At 41.7% G+C, this 18,580-nt stretch overlaps 1 protein-coding gene across 4 annotated transcripts in view; it reads left to right on the forward strand.

Annotated features, from left to right (window-relative positions):
- TACC1 (transforming acidic coiled-coil containing protein 1) overlaps nt 1-18,580 on the forward strand; it is an 88,721-nt gene that overhangs the window by 39,632 nt on the left and 30,509 nt on the right. The window contains exons 1-4 of one of the 4 annotated variants that reach the window (XM_075207005.1): nt 1,692-2,578; nt 6,921-6,997; nt 11,010-11,889; nt 14,136-14,171. In XM_075207005.1, the coding sequence (XP_075063106.1) occupies nt 2,457-2,578; nt 6,921-6,997; nt 11,010-11,889; nt 14,136-14,171 (1,115 nt within the window). In that variant the 5' untranslated portion in view covers nt 1,692-2,456. Of the gene's footprint in view, nt 1-1,691; nt 2,579-6,920; nt 6,998-11,009; nt 11,890-14,135; nt 14,172-18,580 lie in introns of those variants that run through there. The other 3 variants (XM_075207008.1, XM_075207007.1, XM_075207006.1) reach the window with 3 other exon arrangements.

An 18,580-nucleotide genomic window follows, 5' to 3' on the forward strand; every position in this document is an offset into this window, starting at 1 on the left:
GCTGGCGTAAAACTTTTCTGGGACTTTCTCTGCCATATTGTACTTGAAGCACCGGTTGGCCTAGAGGATGAATTGACCTAAAAATAATGTAATAGGTTAAATTTGAGGAATGCTGTTTTGTCTGGTTATGTTTAACACCATGTCCAGCTAGACTACTGGATGCCAAACACTGCAGGGTGCCTGCAGCTATGTGAGGAACGAAGGCTAGGTGACAGCCACTTCGATAAGCAAGGGCTATCCAGTGAGTGAGGTCTAAGGACCTTCCTGCTGAAGCCACACCACCATGGGAACCAGGCCAGAAATTAAAGGAGGCATCAGCACACCAACAGGAGGAGTCTTCTACTTGGGAAAGTAACGACTTATAGCTATGGTTACTATTAGTAGTGGGATTTTCCCCTCTGTAGCTTTTGACTTTGTGCACCTTAAAAAGCAGGAAGACATTGTGCTTTTCCCTACCATGCTGGTAGAGAGATTAATAAGGTTGCTAAGTATCTGGATGCTGGCTCCGGTAAAATTGTGATTATATGCATATAATTATATATAGTTGTGTAATAGGATCCTAGAGAGAAATGAACTCGGTAGTGTGTATTTTGTACAATAAAGCACTGTTTTGCTTTCTACATCTGTTTTCTTATCACTGGAGGTAAAAAGTGTGCCAAGTTAGTACATAAGGATGTCTACGTGTAAACCAACCTGTTGGTAGGATGAAAAAGTTAAACTTTAGCCCGGTACCCTCCTAACCCCTTTGCAGCTACTAGCGTAGTATCTACATCCCCTACAGTGTTTCATTTATTCATCCCGCAGAAGCCACTCTGATTGGGCCATAGATCTGGTGGTAGCACTTGACTCTGTAACACTGCGGCTAGGGGAATTCTCTGCACCAGATATCTCCCCCTAAACAGACCACTGGCCTTACCAGGTTTTTGCAATCTGAAAAGAAGTGGAAAAACCAGACACATACAATTTATCACCCTGTGAAGAGGAGTCAAGTTGGCAGGTGTACAGTATTGAATTCTCCCCTCATCTATAATGAAATCTAAACACACTCTTTGTTTTACTCAATCTGTACAATATATAATGTATATCTTCAGAATCTGTCTTCTATGCACTTTAGACTTTTCTGTCTATTGTAATCACAACGGTCCAGTGTACAACCCACGGTTCCATTTCCAGTGCTGTGGTTTCTTTTTCATTCTATTGTGTTATAGAAACAACGGAAATAACACGAGTTTCAAAGTCTCCACCAAAATAACTGCACAAAACACATAAGTGTCTGCACTGAAAGTCTTAAAAGGGAACTGCAGCTGGGTGCACTTCCCCAGCCTGTGGCCAGGAGCTGTGAGCAGGAAGCTCTGCCCTGAACAGCTGTACATGGACCTTACTTTGCAGGTTTCCTATTACTTTTTTTTGTTCTGCTAATTCCCCTACAATTTCAGACTGAACCATTAAACAACCGGGGAGGGGTGGAGGGAAACAAAAACCTAAACATTGATAAATCTATTCACCATCAGCTCTAAGTGGGCGTTGGATTCCCCTCCCTGTGATTTAATAGTACATACCAGAGAGGAGGTGGATGGCTTGTGCAACTAATTTGTTGTTAATTATAGGCTAAACATGAAGGGTTAAAAAAAACATAAATTCAGGAGATCTTTTGTATGTAACTGGAGTAGTGCAATATATATATTATAGGACCAGATTTTAATGCAGCAATTAAACCTGTTGAATGCTAGTTATGGATGTAAATAATCAATAGTCACCTATATACCACAGGGATGGCACAGAGATGGGTCACTGATGATATTGGGGGCACTGCCAATCACCAGGAGGATGGGGAACCTGCTAGAGACTTTGAATTTGGCTATACAGATCTGCGTGGGCTTTGATCCTCCCTGCTATGTGCAGTAGTACAGTCTGTTAGGGGGAGGGAGAGCAGCACAGACATGCCAGACAGCTGATTCCCAGCTACACAGCCAACATCGGGGAGAGGCATCCTCCTGCATTCTCCCGGGGCTCTCAGGATCAGAGGAGAGGGGGGCACCGTTCTGACCTGGCACCTGGGCTGTCTAAGAGGAGGGGGGCACCGTTCAGACCTGGCACCTGGGCTGTCTAAGAGGAGGGGGCACCGTTCTGACCTGGCACCTGGGCTGTCTAAGAGGAGGGGGGCACCGTCCTGACCTGGCACCTGGGCTGTCTAAGAGGAGGGGGCACCGTTCTGACCTGGCACCTGGGCTGTCTAAGAGGAGGGGGGCACCGTACTGACCTGGCACCTGGGCTGTCTAAGAGAAGGGGGGCACCGTTCTGACCTGGCACCTGGGCTGTCTAAGAGGAGGGGGGCACCGTCCTGACCTGGCACCTGGGCTGTCTAGTATGAGCTCCAGCAGTGAGCAGCTGTGAGTGACGGGGTCTGAGCTTGGCAGCGTATCTGGAGAGCGGTAATAAGGTGCCCACAGCACAGGATGGCATTCAGTCCCTGGCAGATGCTGTCACCCGTTCAGTGGGCAAAATGGACGTGGTCAGCGGTGAGAGGAGGTGGAGGAGAGGGAGCGGAGGATGAGGAGGAACAGTCCCAGGAATCGGGGTGAGTGCCCCCCTCTGTATGTGTGTGTGCTGCTCAGATGACGTGCGTGGTGCTGCACTGACTGACTGAGGATATATATACTATATATTATATACTGTATAATGCAACATCCTCTGCTGATACTGAGCCTGCAGTGCTGTATGCTGATGGCAGAGCACGATGCTGACTGTTTATATGATGTAATCTAATAAAATGTCCATATTTCCTAGCTATAGTTGAACACCAGTACTATTGTTATACGTTATTTTTTTTAATATAACACCAGCATGTTTCACATTGTTGTAAGTAAAAGAGGAACATGGCAGGCTGACATAAGTACATAGTATGCAGCAGGGTTTGCTAGATGCTGACACAGATATAGGAAGGAAATGTCAGTTGCTGCTAACGGCTCTATGGTAAAATAGACCATAGATGCTGCACCCATTTCCTAACCAAAATCACCTACATTTTCCTGTAGCAGTAAGAATATGAAGGTTTGCCTGGCTTATATACTGATTGGGGGCAGCCAGTCTGTGGTTTGGGCCACTATTCATAAGCAGGTAGCTTATATTTTGTGAGGCTCTTTATGCCCCAGTGATGTCACAGGTTCCCTAGGCTATGATAGGCTGCATCCTTTTGACTTTTGGTTCATCCCACAAAATGGCTGCCTCCAGTGAGCAGATATGTTATACCGTTCATGGCTCTGAGTTTTGTGTATGTACATAGAGTTGTATGCAAAAGTTGGAGCACCCCTGGTCAAATTGCATGCTTCACTGAGTCTCTAGGTGTAAACTCAACATCTGCAGGCTGTGAGCTTAAACTTGTCATATTTCTGCACATTTACTACAAGGAGAAGTTAGAAAGTTAGGTCCCTATTTTATTCCCGCTAAGGGGAGTCCTACATCTATTGCGTAACTCAGAATTAAATTATTTGTTTAGGCCGCCACTAGATCACTGTCATATTCACAGTGACAGCTGAAGCGTTCACAGAGCTTCAGTCTAAAATGGCGACCGCACTGAATGGGTTGGCGAAAGAAGTAGTGTGCTCTGTCGTTCGTTTATTTCTGGACAAAAGTTGTTCCACCCATTGGCATTTATTGAGAGTTGAGGCAGTCTACAGTTCTGATGTGATGGTGGAGCAACGTGCGCAAGTGGTGAATGACAGAACGATCTTTAGACTGACACTGTGTGTGGGCGCTTCATCTTGGGCTGTAAATATCATTGCGATACAGTGGGAAGAAAATGTACTAACAGATGTAGGAATCCCCTTAGCTGGAATAAAATAGGGAACATTACGTTCTGTCTTTCCTTTGTTTTATTTGCTGAATTTAAAAAAAAATAAAAAATACTGTGCCATTGTTGCTGTTTGAGCTCAATGGGCCTGATTCATTAAGGATCTTGAGAAACTTCTTATTTCAGTCTCCTGGTCAAAACCATTTTACAATGCAAGGGGTGCAAATTAGTATTTTGTTTTGCACATAAGTTAAATATAGACTGTTTTTTCATGTAGCACACAAATATCAACTTTACATTTCAGTGTACAAATAAGCTATCAAGTATATAATATTTCTGAGCTAGAAGGGTGGGCAAAATTCATAAAGTGAGAATCCAAACATAGCTATAGAATAATAAATAAATTGCATTGTAAAGCGCTACGGAATTTGCTGGCGCTATATAAATAAATGTTGATGATTGCTGGCTTCAAGAATTGCTTGGAAGCTGTGAATTCTGCCAAATGAGCTGACTGACAGGGTGCCCAAACTCTTGCAGTTGCCACATTAAATGATCTTTCACTGAATATGTGAGATTCAATAAGCAAATAGCAGGCCTGATAGCAGAAATATGTCATATTTAAGTTTACACCCTGCATAGATTGTGTTAACTTCTTTTCTCTGATATATTCAGTGAAGCACCCAATTTGCCCAGGGGTGCCCAAACTTTTGATTACAACTGTATATATTCATTTGGACTTTAAGCTTGGTTTCTTGATTATGAAGATGGTTTTTATTTATATTAGAAAAAAACCACTATTTATTGCACTGGTGCATTAACGCTGTCTAAACATTTGTATTTATTAATTTCTCCCCACGATACCATGGGGGAATTCAATTGGCCGCGTTACTGTAAAAAGTACTGCAGCCAGCGCACTATTACCGTTATTACGGTAACGGTGTGCTTAAATACTGTTATTATGGTAGATTCAACGCCGGCTTTTTTGCTTGCAGCTCCCTGAGCAATAGGTTTAACGCTCCACTACTTTGGGGGGGAATTGAATTCCCCTATATAAGCCCTATATGTACTGCATTGCATTAGGATGCCGCTATACTGGAAAAGATGTGCTCAGTAAGAGCAGAGTAATGAAGCCAAGTGACACTTGTGCACTTATGTCAGTCTCCAAGGGTGGGTCAGGTCATTTGGTTAAGTCACCTGCTGACCTCTGAAAGGGTTTTGTGGGGCTAAGGCAAACAACAGCTGCAATACAAGAGCTGTAATGGCCATATCAGCCATGCTTGGGTGCACATACCATGCTAATCCACAGGATATTACTGTGTTACCTCAGAGTAATTTCTTTCAGATCACTGGTATATCCTCAAGGAACTGTGAATGAACAAATAAACTTACAGCAGACTAATAAATTAGTTTTCTGGTCATTCTCTTTCTTTATGCAGTTACCACTTTCTTGATGCTAGAGGCTCATTTACACAGACGGTGTTTCTTCCATTTTTTTGTGATCTGAACTTAGCCCACATGAAGCTGTGAATTTATATAGCCCTAACAGCCATTTCTCCCTGTAGTCAAGTAATGAAAATCTGTCAGTTTATTTAGTTTTAGCGCAATGTCTGGTTTACACTGCACGGCCGTTGAAACTTAAGCGGGACATCACCAAAGGGATGATTGGTCCTTAAAATTGATTGCCACTCTTCTCGTTGTGCACTCAGTCTAAGATGCAAGATTGAAGAAAGAATAATATCTTGTGAACATGAGCCCTTACTTATTTTCCATGGCTGATTTGAATGTTATTGTTACAATGTTGTATTACTAGAAACATATTGTTTATAGTGGATCCGTCATCTTAACACAGTGGAGGTAGCCATTTTGTTAGCTGACCCAAAGTTCAGCCTAAGCCTTTATGTTACCACAGGGTAATAGTGAAGTGAATATTCATCATAGTCTCATGAATATTGGTAACACCTACAAAACGGCGGCTTTCACCCCGTGCTAGTGACCAGTTCACATTAATATGTGAGATGTTTGTTTATTTGACCACTCTGTATTCAATGAGTTCCTGTCACAATGAATGAATTAACACTGAACATACATTATAGGGAAGGATGGCACATCACAGGTGTTCTTATAAGGTATTGAGGTTTCAGTAGACCGGTCAACATTTCAGTACTACAATTATGACTTTTCCCAGGGCTGAGAGAGTTCCCAGTGGTCCTACGTGAAAATCAGTCGGCTTACAATAAACATTATCACATTAAGGGGGAATTACAATTCTGCGTCAGGTACCGTGATGTCTCCAGAACAGTCCGCAAAGACATATCGCTGCTGAACTTTTTGTTTCTCAAATCTCAACTTATTTTCCAGGGATGCGAGGAAAAAGTGAGCAGAGATTCTGTACCGTATTGTCAGCAATATGCGCAGCCAGCCATCGTGGTTATGTCTGGCGGCACATCTCCACCAATTGAATTTCCCTCTGTAAGATGACTTGGCATATGCCATTCTTCTATGGTGATATTAGTCTGCATGGCTCATACACGCAGGCATTGTATCCTATCCTAAGTGAATGCGTCTCACCAATTCTTTTATTCCAGTCTTGCTTTTCCCACCTAAAGCCACTGACAGGCTAAGCCAGTGTTGTCTAACCTGTGAAACTCCAGGGGGTAAATGTATTAAGCTCCGGGTTCTTCAACATCCGCGAGTTCGGCGTCTTCAGCGCTTAAATTTAAAGCGGCGCTGCCTTGTAAAGGGAAGTTTCCCTTTACAAGACAGCGCCGCTTTAAATTTAAGCGCTGAAGAGGCCGAACTCGCGGATGTTGAAGAACCCGGAGCTTAATACATTTACCCCCAGGTGTTGTGAAACTACAAGTTCCAGCAATAAGCTGCTACATATTAGCAAAGCATGCTGGGACTTGTAGTTTCACAACATCTGGAGTGTCACAGTGGGCTAAGCAAAACAGATGGGTATATTTGTATATGAGGAGAGCGCTGACCGTGATGTAAACCCTGTTGTCAGCCATTTGCTTTTCCTCATGGCTTGTGAGGATCTGGTCTGTGTTAGCTAATCTAGCTATAGTGTGCTTATTTCATTAGGAACAATGACAGGAATCTAACAGAACAGGTTTATTGTCTTCCACAGATCAGACTCGGAGGGCAACTTTGACACACCTGAAGCAGATACTCCGATCTCATCACCCGTGAAAGAGCCAGCTCGAGGTAACCAGCAGTGTAATATCACAGCTGCACGTTCCGGTAGAGAACTGCAGTCACTGCGTAATGAATTCATCTCTGCTAGGGCTGATTTAACCAAACCTAGAATTCTCTTTATGATTGTGCGTATGTGAGAGTCCATGCAGGCAGTGGTAGTGCACACTGTGTCAGCATAATAGCGCTGTATCTAAACATGGTTCTTATCTTCAGTCACAAATATTTCTGTGTTTTACAAAGTATCTATGCAGTAATGTCACTATATCTTACAGTAATACTGAATATCTATAATATATATCTATTACAGTTATAGTGATCCAGGTTCTCCTAAGAATGCCTCACTATAAATCAGAACAGCTAGCTCTCTAGTGTGGATAGAACTATAGAGGCAGATCTGTAAATCCACCTAGCAGACAGTCTGGTTCAATCTCATTAGAGCTCATGAGTGCAAGATATGAATTGGTGGCCTGTTCTGTGCTTGGAATATATTAAAACATTGCATACATTAGGCGCAGAAGGAAATCTAGCCAGATAAATGGAAGCTGCATTTTGGATTTATGGCTCTGTATCTCTCACTGTATCTATGCTAGGAAGGTCTGAGCATGCCATTACTTATTTGTTATAAGAAGGCTCTTACTGCATTATAAACAGTTACAATAATCATGCTGTGCTTTATAATGGTTATCAGTGCATATATTGATAATGAGTATCTTTGTAGCATTGACATCATTCATTCTCCCATAATGTAGATGCTGTGTCGTGTGACTGATCTGCTCATCGCTAGGCTTCATGCTCTGTAACCGCTTGTTTTCCTTGGTTTGTGATTCAGCCATACAGTATGTGGGTGAATGACTCACAGGATCTGAGGAATCCTAAATATATCCCACACTCTGCAAAATGAGTCTCCATTCTGTCTTAAAGCTGCAATGTGTACACATAATATACATACATATAATGGCCGTCTGTTTATTACACCATATAAGTCCTTCTGTTACTCTTCCTATAATTCACAGTACTCCTTACAACTCCAATGCCTCCATTACTTTTACCTCACAAAATGCAACAGGTCCCACCCCATAATGGGGGTTTGTGTGCTGTTGTGCAGAAGATTCTGTCAAGGATTATACACTTTTATTTGCTGGGCCTATTTTGGTCTTGTTTAGTTTTTATATTATATAAATGTTCTCAAATGTACATACCAGCCTGCACTGGAAATAAATGTCAAGAACATTCTCCACTGAAAGGATTCCTGGCATTTTTCTATGGCAGTCTCACTTGGCGTCTCCCTCCTTTAACCCCTCCACTGCCAAACTTGTCAAATGTATAACTACCCTAGGTGATCCAGTCCTGATAACTAGTCAGTAGATCTCTAGACATTAGATGGGAACCAACACTGTGTTATCCAGTCCTGATAATCTGCAGTAAGGCAATTTATTTTATATATATATATTTTGTAGAAAATATATATTTATATACTCTATGCTGTTTTGCCTTGTTCTTGATGTAGCCGTTGAGGCTAATGAATATAAATTGTGTGGGAGATTCAGGGTAATCTGAGGTCAGGAGACCGTTTCACAAAGGAAGTATGAACAATGTAGGTTGTGTCTCACTCCGTGACTTAAATATAAAGCCTTTCAAAATGGGAGGGACAAAGGGGAAATCCTTGCTGAGGGAGACAAAGCAGGCTGTTGGGCCCAACCACAAGTTTCCACACCAGTAATCACTGAGAAAGAGCTTTCTGTGCAGCTAAAATAACTTTCTCTTCTAAAGTGAATGCGTCACACAGACAGTGGAGGCAGCCATTTTGTGTTATGAGTTTGTATGCATGAGTATGCAGGCTATTACTTCACTAGGTACTAGTGACATCACTTCGTGCCATGGTACTTTCACTGGTTCCTAGGGAATTGATAGCCTGCACTCAATAAATGGCTGACTTCACTCTGCTCATTTCCCCCTATTAAAATATGTTTTTAGTGACAACCCAATCAATTAAGCTTTTTGACTGCCCATCCGGCATAGCATGTCACTGACATGGATCTGTGATCAGATTTCCCCGGTAAAAATATTGGGTGTAAAGTAAGAGCAGAAAACCAGTTGTAGAATCTAATACTTAATTTTTAATGACCAGGCTGGGGAATTGTACTGTACTATGCTCCTTTTTTATAAGGTCATCTTAAAACACAGGGCAAAAGTGGTGTTATAGTGAAGTGTACCATATAAACCTATCTGAAAAACATGGGTGGTGTTATAAAGGAGGATGCACTTTTCTTGCAATAGACCTGATATACTTGCGTGTCTGTGCGTTTCCACAGCATAAAATGTAGAATTGACTGACTGCACATGTGCACAACTTGCTTCTGATTTTATGTTGAGGCTTGGGAGAGGAGGATCAGGAGTGTTTAAAGGCAAGTAGCTAGATTTAAGGTGGCATATATCTTAAATCTGCACTACCACCTAGGAAAAGGTGGTTGTGCAGGGCCACGCCCCTAGGCGGAGCCCCAGGAGTTACTACATAGATCTGTTTTTTCGTTACTCCTCCCATTAGAGCCCCAGCTGAAGTCTAGTAGGGTGAAAACAAGGGGACCAATCACATGCTTCCCTCAGCCGCCGTTATAAGTTGACAAACTACATTCTAGAAATTGGCTCCATATATCAGTCTCCAGCTAGAATGGGAGGGGGGCTGCACTACCATCTTTGTGGGGGTGGTGCAGCTGTAAGATCTGAGCAGCTAAAAAATAGAGACATGGAATTGCTCATATGCAAAATAGGCATTTTCGTATTCTGCTTTAAATCAATCCCATGGTCTTACCTGGGTCGACTTGCAGGATTAAAGGTATTTAATGACAGATTTAATTTGTAATTGCTATAATTATAGTTATTACAGTTAACAGTCCCATTTATTGGCTTAACATGAAAGCAATGTATTTGTAATGAAATTACACACTAATGCTCGCCCAGAGCCATTCTAAATGAATGTTTGCTCTGTGTATTTATAGAAACTGCTCATTTTAACAGTAATTTTAATAAAGTTTAAATATGCCGGTAAACCGACAATCCGAATACCCATTATTTGTGTTACCAGATCCTCTTTATCTTCCCCAGTCTCCCGTGTTAGAACAATTGGATTTGCCTGAAGCCAATGGAAAAAAACAAACATCTTAAAATGAAGCTAAACCCTTAAAATGTTAATACTTTGCTAAATAGGGTGATTTTGTGCAGTGTATAATGAGATCAAAATAATATTATGACTAAACAGCGATGTCATTTAAAAACATTTAAGGCAATACATTACTTTTTCATATTTTCTGCAAAAAAATGGTGGGCTTCAGTTCTGTTTTGATTTTTCCTACACCAAACAGACTTTCTATCAATAATTCCATTGAAGGACACTGTAGTTGGCTATTCCTTAGCATGAAATGGCAAATAGGAGTATAGGTGACACTCAACTGAGTAGATTAAAATGTAATAGGAACTTTGTCAAGTTCTGTCAAAGTATGGCCACTTTTATAATTATCTGAGAATGCCAGTAGTAGCATCTTTATGTAAGGCAATTTGTTTTATAGAAAAAGATAGATAGTGGAAAGTATGTATATGTAGACCCTGTGAATTCAAGCTGCTAGAATTGGAGGTGTGTTCTGAATGAGGAGCATGATTGGATGGACATAGCTCCTCCTGTCCAGTCAGTTACCACATGCACTACACTCAGTTATACACTTAGTCCAGTCTTTTTAGCTTTGAAAGTTCTGATCCCACTTCTCTGTAAGAGTGTATTTTTTTTCCCCGTTAGCCAACAATGAGGGTCCTGTGGGGCGGGACTCCTACCAAAATACTATACTTGTGGTGAAATTATCAAAGGACAGGGGGTGGTTGTTTCAAGGTCTGTAATTCCTTTAAATATAACAATAATACCTGTTATTTTCCTTAAATCTTAATGTATTTTGAGTATTGTAGGTGTTTATTGTTTATGTGTTGTGTAGGAACTGTAGATATTTTTGTTTCATATTTTTTTTTTTCCTTCTAGTTTTGTTTTCAGACATAAAGAAAGATGTCACCAAACGTTTTTCCGAACTATCTGTGACAGATAACAACAACATACATAGCAATGGGACGTCTGAGGAAGACCTTGGGACAAAATTAGAGAATAAGACAACTGATAACTTGGTTCTAGACAGAGTCCCTGTTGTGTCTGATGTTTGCTCTGATGTTTCTGTCACCGAAACTTTGGCCTGTGATGGCCAAGAACCCTTTCCAGAGACAACTCAGGTTCAGTCCCCAGAAGCTCCAACTGTAGATAATTCGCTCTTTCAAGCATGTGACATCGATGACAACGACACTCAACAGAAAGTAGTGAATGGCGAAAGCTTGGAGAATGGTGGAAAACAATGTAGTAATAATAATGGCCTACAGACAGAGCGTGCCTCTGGAGTGGCTTCTTCTGACAGAGACAATAATAATGTGGAGTCTATAGTGGAAACATCTGAAAATGTTCACAAAGATCCCCCAAGGAAAATCAGGAAATCTGTCAGTAAACTTCCATCCAAGAAACAAAAAGATAATGTCAACAGGACAACAAGCCTTGGATGGCAGGAGAAGAACGCGGAGACCCCTACAAGCGTGGATGATGTCCCTCTTTCCAAGTCTTCCTATAACTTTGATCCAAACCAGTGGGATGACCCCAACTTTAACCCATTTGGCGGGAATTCGGCCTTGCCTCCATCTCCTGTTGTCATAACCGCACCAACTGGATTCGACAAGGAGCAGGTTGATGATCCTGTGGATCATTCTAAGCCATGTAAGACACTGTCCGGCTCACAAACGGATCTTACCCAGGAGCCTAAAGCAAGTAAAGGGACTGGAAGTGCCAAGTCTTCGCCAAAGTTGTCAAGATCCCGTCTGATCACGTAGGTCTCCTGTCAGTTGTGTCCTAACTTTTTCTTGTTTTGTTTTTTTTTTGTCTTTCATGATTTGTTTTAGTTTTTTATTTTTACTAGAAATGGATCCTACACATAGTACTGGTACTAAACAATTGATTGCTTCCAGTAGCATACATGTGTATTTGTTTATATTAGTTAGAATGAACAAAGATGACATTCGTAGAACATTTTAGACACCTATGTCCCTGTGATGATTGGTAATAACAGTATTAATTATCTAATATACATTAATAATCTCTGTTTATCTGTTCTAAAAACTTTTTCTACGTATTCATCATTAGTAAATGCCAATCTGTCTCCAAGAACTTAAATCACCTATATAGTAAAAGATGAAATAACTATATATTATTATAGGCTTGTGTTCCACAAATGCTACTTTTTATAGCGTTTTATCTATTGGTTTGTATTTTAACCACTGATGTTCTGTTCAAATGAGAAATGAGTGTGACAGGGAACAGGGTTATTTTAAAAGGACTAGAATTCCTGTTGAGTCTGGTTGTGGGACAATGATTGGAAGGGTCATTCCAAAGGTTCCTGCATGCATTTCAGCCCACATTCAATGAGCTAAACAAATCCTTATTAGCTGTTTGAAACAATCAATCGTTTCAAACTGTTTTATTCAACAAGTTTTACTTTTGTTATTCATTTTCATCCCTTAAAGGATAATTCCACTCAGTTACAATGCTGCCTAATTTAAATCATCCTGCTGGGTGCTACAACTTACTGGAATAATGGTCATTGAAATAGAATCACAGCATCAAATTGCCTGTTGAAATCTCAAAAACACATTGTTGATGCTATTTGTTAGGTTGGACATAACTGACATTCCTTATCAACGTTTGTAACCCTGGAGACATTCAGCTCTGTCCAATTGTGTCCTGTGGTTTCTTTTGTTGCTTAGGAAGGTCACAACTGGGGGAATTTGTCTCTGTTTTTTCCTTTGAAGGTCACAACCTGTCAGTCAAATGAGAGCCACAGAGTGTTTCTGAGTTCTCAACAGGCAAATTCAGGCAAATGTCTTATTTCAAGAATCGGAAGTAAGGTGACAATGAGTATTAATAATTTATATTAGGCAACATTTTCCATTGGAGCTACTCTTTAAAATACTCCAGGCAAAACATCACGACTTTGTACATCAGATTGATAACCTTGGGGCTGATGCAGAGTGGGACCTACACTTGGTTACATAGCATAAAATGCTTAAATTTGCACAATGCATGCCCAGAGAGACAATTTGCATATATGCAAATGCTGGTATTGTAGCCTCTGACACTTTCGCAGAACAGGGGTGAGAAAGGGCGTGTCAGTTAGGGGGAGGGTGCTCTTCTTGATCCCCATTAGAAATCCACTGGAAAAAGCAAAAACCATATCAAGCAGGGGCTGGCCTGGGGGGGTGGGGGGGGGGTGAGACTGCTCAGCAGCCTATTAGGATCACTTTAAAGGAAAATAACAGCAGGTAGCTCAGTCACCCAGACCAAGGTATCCTACTATGGGACCAGTGTGGGGACAGAAGCCCTCCAGCCCAGCCTGCCCCTGATGCGAAGCAATGAGGACACGCTACTAGCAGGGCCGTGACGCAACTGGCAGGTTTTTAATCCATACAGAGCGCGGGAACACCAGTCTGTATTGGTTAGTAGTGTTACCGCCAACTCTGCATCAGACCCATTGTATCATAATATTTTACATATTTCTTTAAATGTCATTTTCCCTAAACAATACTTTATATAACCCATCCTCTTATTCCATAAACCTCCTCCTATTATTTCCTGTAGTCCTCGTTCTGCTCCACATTACGTCTCCTTTTGTTTCACTTAACAAGTACCCTTTACCAGGCTGTATCTTTATTAGAATGTAACCCATCCATACACTTGGAGTTATAGTCATACCTATCCATTCATTATGAACTAGTTACAGAGGCATGTGGGGAATTGAGGCTGCAGGCTCAGGACCATTGTTTTTGCCCACAAAATACCTCCACTTTGTGTGTTCGGTATGGGCACACTGTAACTTCTCTATGTAACCAGTGTCTTTGCTGAATAGTCCATTATATTCCTCCTGTAACCCCCTATATCCTCTCCTAGTACACCCACTAATTGTACCTCTCCTTCATATCTATAACCCATGAGTCAGGGCACAACTGATGTGAGTGATGTCTCTCCAGTCTCTCTCTATCTTTTCACCTCTCCTCTCTCCTCTTTCCTTCTTTGCCTCAGGACTTCTGAGCAAGTGAAATTTCTCTGTTTTCTGTTGTAAGTATTACTGCCCGTCTTATTCTGATTGGCTCTGAGTATTTCCCAAACAGGACTTCTAAAAATCTCACAAGAAGATTATAAAATAAACATGAGGTTTTATAGGTAGAGGTTCTATGGAGTTATAAGGAGAGGGTATATGGAGTAACAGGAGGAGTTATATGACAGGGTTATACATGTGAAAGGAGAAGTATTGGGAGAGGTTATATGTAGTAACAGCAGTTATATGGAGGGATTACCGGTATATGGAGTAATAGGTGGAGTTGTAAGGAGTCGTTATAAGGAGTAATGAAATGGAGTAATAGGTACAGTCCTCTTTATTACTGTTGAGCAAATGTAAATGTCGCTTATTTTCTGAAAACCAGTACATAGCGTTCAGGCAACCAGGTCTCCGGAGAGCCATATATATAACATGCAATGTATCCATTGGCGGGATGTAATCCTAGGGCACCATTACAAGTATTGGGCCTGTCCTTTTACACATATCACTCACTGCATTTTTTTAAAAAATTTTATTCCGTGTATTTTTATCTATTTTCTTTTTTTTTAACCAAGGCAGACTTTGCAGAGGTTAATAGATTTCCCTATTGCAAGCACTAATAGATGCGTTGAGAACTGGACATAATAGTAACTGCCTAGCCAGGCAATCTGCTCTTCCTTGTTGCTGCCTATAGTTCTCTCCGCCTAGGGGCTGCCCAATACGGACAGGAGCAACGAGTTGGTTCCTGGATGGGACTCACAGGCTATAGCTGGCAGATGGATACGTCTAGTAATGGCCTTTCATAGTGTACCACGCTCATCTTCAGACTTGGGGGAATGTGGCATAAGACCCCTGAGCTCATAAGTCCCATTACGGTTGCTGACATTGCGCCACTGACTGCAGGGACGAAAAATTTCCACGCACAAAACACTCACCAGACACAATCTGTGTCCCCCTCCCCCGTATGCTCTAACAAAACACCACTGCATTAAGCCCTACATACACAAAGCTTTATCTCATTGCTGACACCTATACTTTACCCTGGGGAAAGAATGCTGTTTGGTCCAGAGAATTTGTATAGGCAGAGGTTATATTGAAAGGTGATCTAGAGTAATGGGAGGAGTTATAGGCTGAGGTGATATGGAGTAGTGGGAGGAGTTATTGGCTGAGGTGATATGGAGTAGTGGGAGGAGTTATAGGCTGAGGTGATATGGAGTAGTGGGAGCAATTATAGGAAAAGGTTATATGGAGCAGTGGGAGGAGTTATACAGAGGGCTCATGGAGTTATAGGGAAGGTTATATGGTGTAATGGGAGGAGTTATAGACTGAGGTGATATGGAGTAGTGGGATGAGTTATAGGATAAGGCTATATTGAGCAGTGTGAGAAGTTATACAGAGGGCTCATGGAGTTATAGGCTGAGGTGATATGGAGTAGTGGGAGGAGTTATAGGAAAAGGTTATATGGAGCAGTGGGAGGCGTTATACAGAGGGCTCATGGAGTTATACGGGAGGTTATATGGTGTAATGGGAGGAGTTATAGACTGAGGTGATATGGAGTAGTGGGAGGAGTTATAGGATAAGGCTATATTGAGCAGTGTGAGAAGTTATACAGAGGGCTCATGGAGTTATAGGCTGAGGTGATATGGAGTAGTGGGAGGAGTTATAGGAAAAGGTTATATGGAGCAGTGGGAGGCGTTATACAGAGGGCTCATGGAGTTATACGGGAGGTTATATGGTGTAATGGGAGGAGTTATAGACTGAGGTGATATGGAGTAGTGGGAGGAGTTATAGGATAAGGCTATATTGAGCAGTGTGAGAAGTTATACAGAGGGCTCATGGAGTTATAGGCTGAGGTGATATGGAGTAGTGGGAGGAGTTATAGGACAAGGCTATATTGAGCAGTGTGAGAAGTTATACAGAGGGCTCATGGAGTTATAGGGGAGGTTATATGGTGTAATGGGAGGAGTTATAGACTGAGGTGATATGGAGTAGTGGGAGGAGTTATAGGATAAGGCTATATTGAGCAGTGTGAGAAGTTATACAGAGGGCTCATGGAGTTATAGGCTGAGGTGATATGGAGTAGTGGGAGGAGTTATAGGAAAAGGTTATATGGAGCAGTGGGAGGTGTTATACAGAGGGCTCATGGAGTTATACGGGAGGTTATATAGTGTAATGGGAGGAGTTATTTTAAATATATGGACTGATGAAACTGCAGAAAGTACCTTACTTACTTCTCATATGTAACTGTTATAGTTACTGCTTTTGTGTTTAATGCTGGTGACGTACACATACACACTGCAATATCGCAGTCATTGTCTGGGTTTTGTACCAATATCACGTCATTGTGACCTACAATCCACTGCCAGGCCCTATATTCATCCAATAGATAAAGCTTAATCAGCCCCGATGTGGACATTAGACTGAAGATGCTCACCTTCATTCAGTGTGTTTCCGCTGTGGAAGACATAGATTTGCCAAAAAATGTTTTTCACTATTAATTTACAACTGGTTATAGACATGACATTTACCTATCTTCAAGTTCTATATTTTTCTTTTTAAATCCATTGAACAAGTAAACTGTATTTCTAGGGAATTGTCTCCAATGAACTGTCATAAAAATGACCGTTTTATTATTGCATACTGCCCAACTTTAAGGGGGACACATCAGATTTGTTGAAAATAAATCCCCTTTTCTTCTGCCTTCGTTGACTAGGGCACACGCACACATCTGCAGTCTTTCGTCGTCATTATATTTATTTTCATGCTACTCTTTCATATGCTACGATCTCTGGGGAATTTGTAGCCACTGGCTACAAGAAGATGTTTATCTTCTTGTGCTGAAGTATTAACAGTTCCACTGTGTTTTGTTTGCTGGTTTTTATAGCCAGTAGGTGGAACAGAAAAGATTACTTAAAACATTTTATAATTTGTAAAGAAGTGGCTGAGTTATGAATATATTTTATATTCTACTTATTGGTACACTATTTAATAAAAAAAAAATAATCTTGCAAATAGTTTTAATTTAAAATGAGTGAAATAAAGAACATTTGGATCTTTATAAAAACAGAATGCTTCTCGCTTAGCCACATTTCGCCTAATTACATTTCCATTGCGTGAGCTCATTTGCATGATCGCTATTTGACACCTCTAAAAAGAGGCAGATATTTTGCTTTTCTAAAAATAAGACACATTGCAGGCTGTTTAGAATTTATATTCATAAGCAAACTCGGCTACAGTTAAATACAGTGGCATTGCTTTTTTTTTGTTGTTGTTGTAAATGGAGAGTTTGCAGCTCTGCAGGTGGGACGTTTGCACAGTGCGCCTTCAGATTTTTCTGCATGCCCACATCTCTAGGGACATCCTTACATTTTGCGCCAGCTCTTGTGCATCGGATCCGTTGTCCACAGAGCCACTATGTAGTATTGGCTGCTTTGTTTGATAAAGTTTTATTGTTTTTTAACATTACAGCACAACATGATTTGAGGTATGGTTTAAACATAAATCTATATGTAATAAATATAAATATTCAAAATCCACTAAATAAGACACAAACACGCTTCAAGATTGATCCTACCAGTTTCTCCTCTTCCCTGGGCTCGTTCCTCTCCCCCATCACCACTCTTTCTTGCCCCAATAAGGCTGTCTCCTTCTACGATCGCACTCTTACCGCTGCACTTGACTCTGTTGCCCCAGCTGTCATCGTCAAGCTTCGTCGGTCCCCGCCACAACCTTACCCGCTATCTTCAAAAATGCTCCCGCAGTGCAGAATGGCTTTGGAGAAAGTCACGCACTCATGCTGACTTCCTCCACTTCAAGTTCATGCTTGCCTCTAATAGTTCGGCCCTTTCCCTCTCTAAACAGTCTTTCTTCAAAGCTCTCATTTCTTCCCAATCCTCCAACCCCCGTCGGCTTTTTGCCTCCTTCAATTCCCTCCTCTCCCCTCCCCCTCTCCCACTCCCCACCACGCCCTCTGCTGTCGACTTTGCTACCCACTTCACCTCCAAGATTGAGTCTATACGTCATGACATCTCCCAGCAGTCCCTTCTTACCCCATCCTCTTCCCCCTCCATGCCCATTCTGTCCCCCTTCTCACCCTCCTCTGCTGCTGCTATCTCCTTTCTCCCCTCCCCTCCAGCTAGCTCACCCTCCTTCTCTTCCTTCACTCCTGTATCTGCAGATGAAGTCCATACCCTTCTCTCTTCCTCTCCCCCCTCCACTTGCACACAGGACTCAATCCCCTCCCACCTTCTCCGCTCCCTCTCTCCCGAAGCCTGCTCCCACCTTGCACGCCTCCTCAACCCTTTCCCTCTCCTCTGGAATCTTCCCCTCCTCTTTTAAACATGCTTTTGTCTCCCCCATACTCAAGAAACTGTCCCTTGATCCCGCCTCTCTCTCTAATTACCACCCTATTTCGGTTCTTCTTTTTTCC

This window comes from Mixophyes fleayi, chromosome 4 (genome assembly GCF_038048845.1).
Source record: "Mixophyes fleayi isolate aMixFle1 chromosome 4, aMixFle1.hap1, whole genome shotgun sequence".
In the NCBI taxonomy this organism is placed as follows: Eukaryota; Metazoa; Chordata; class Amphibia; order Anura; family Limnodynastidae; genus Mixophyes; species Mixophyes fleayi.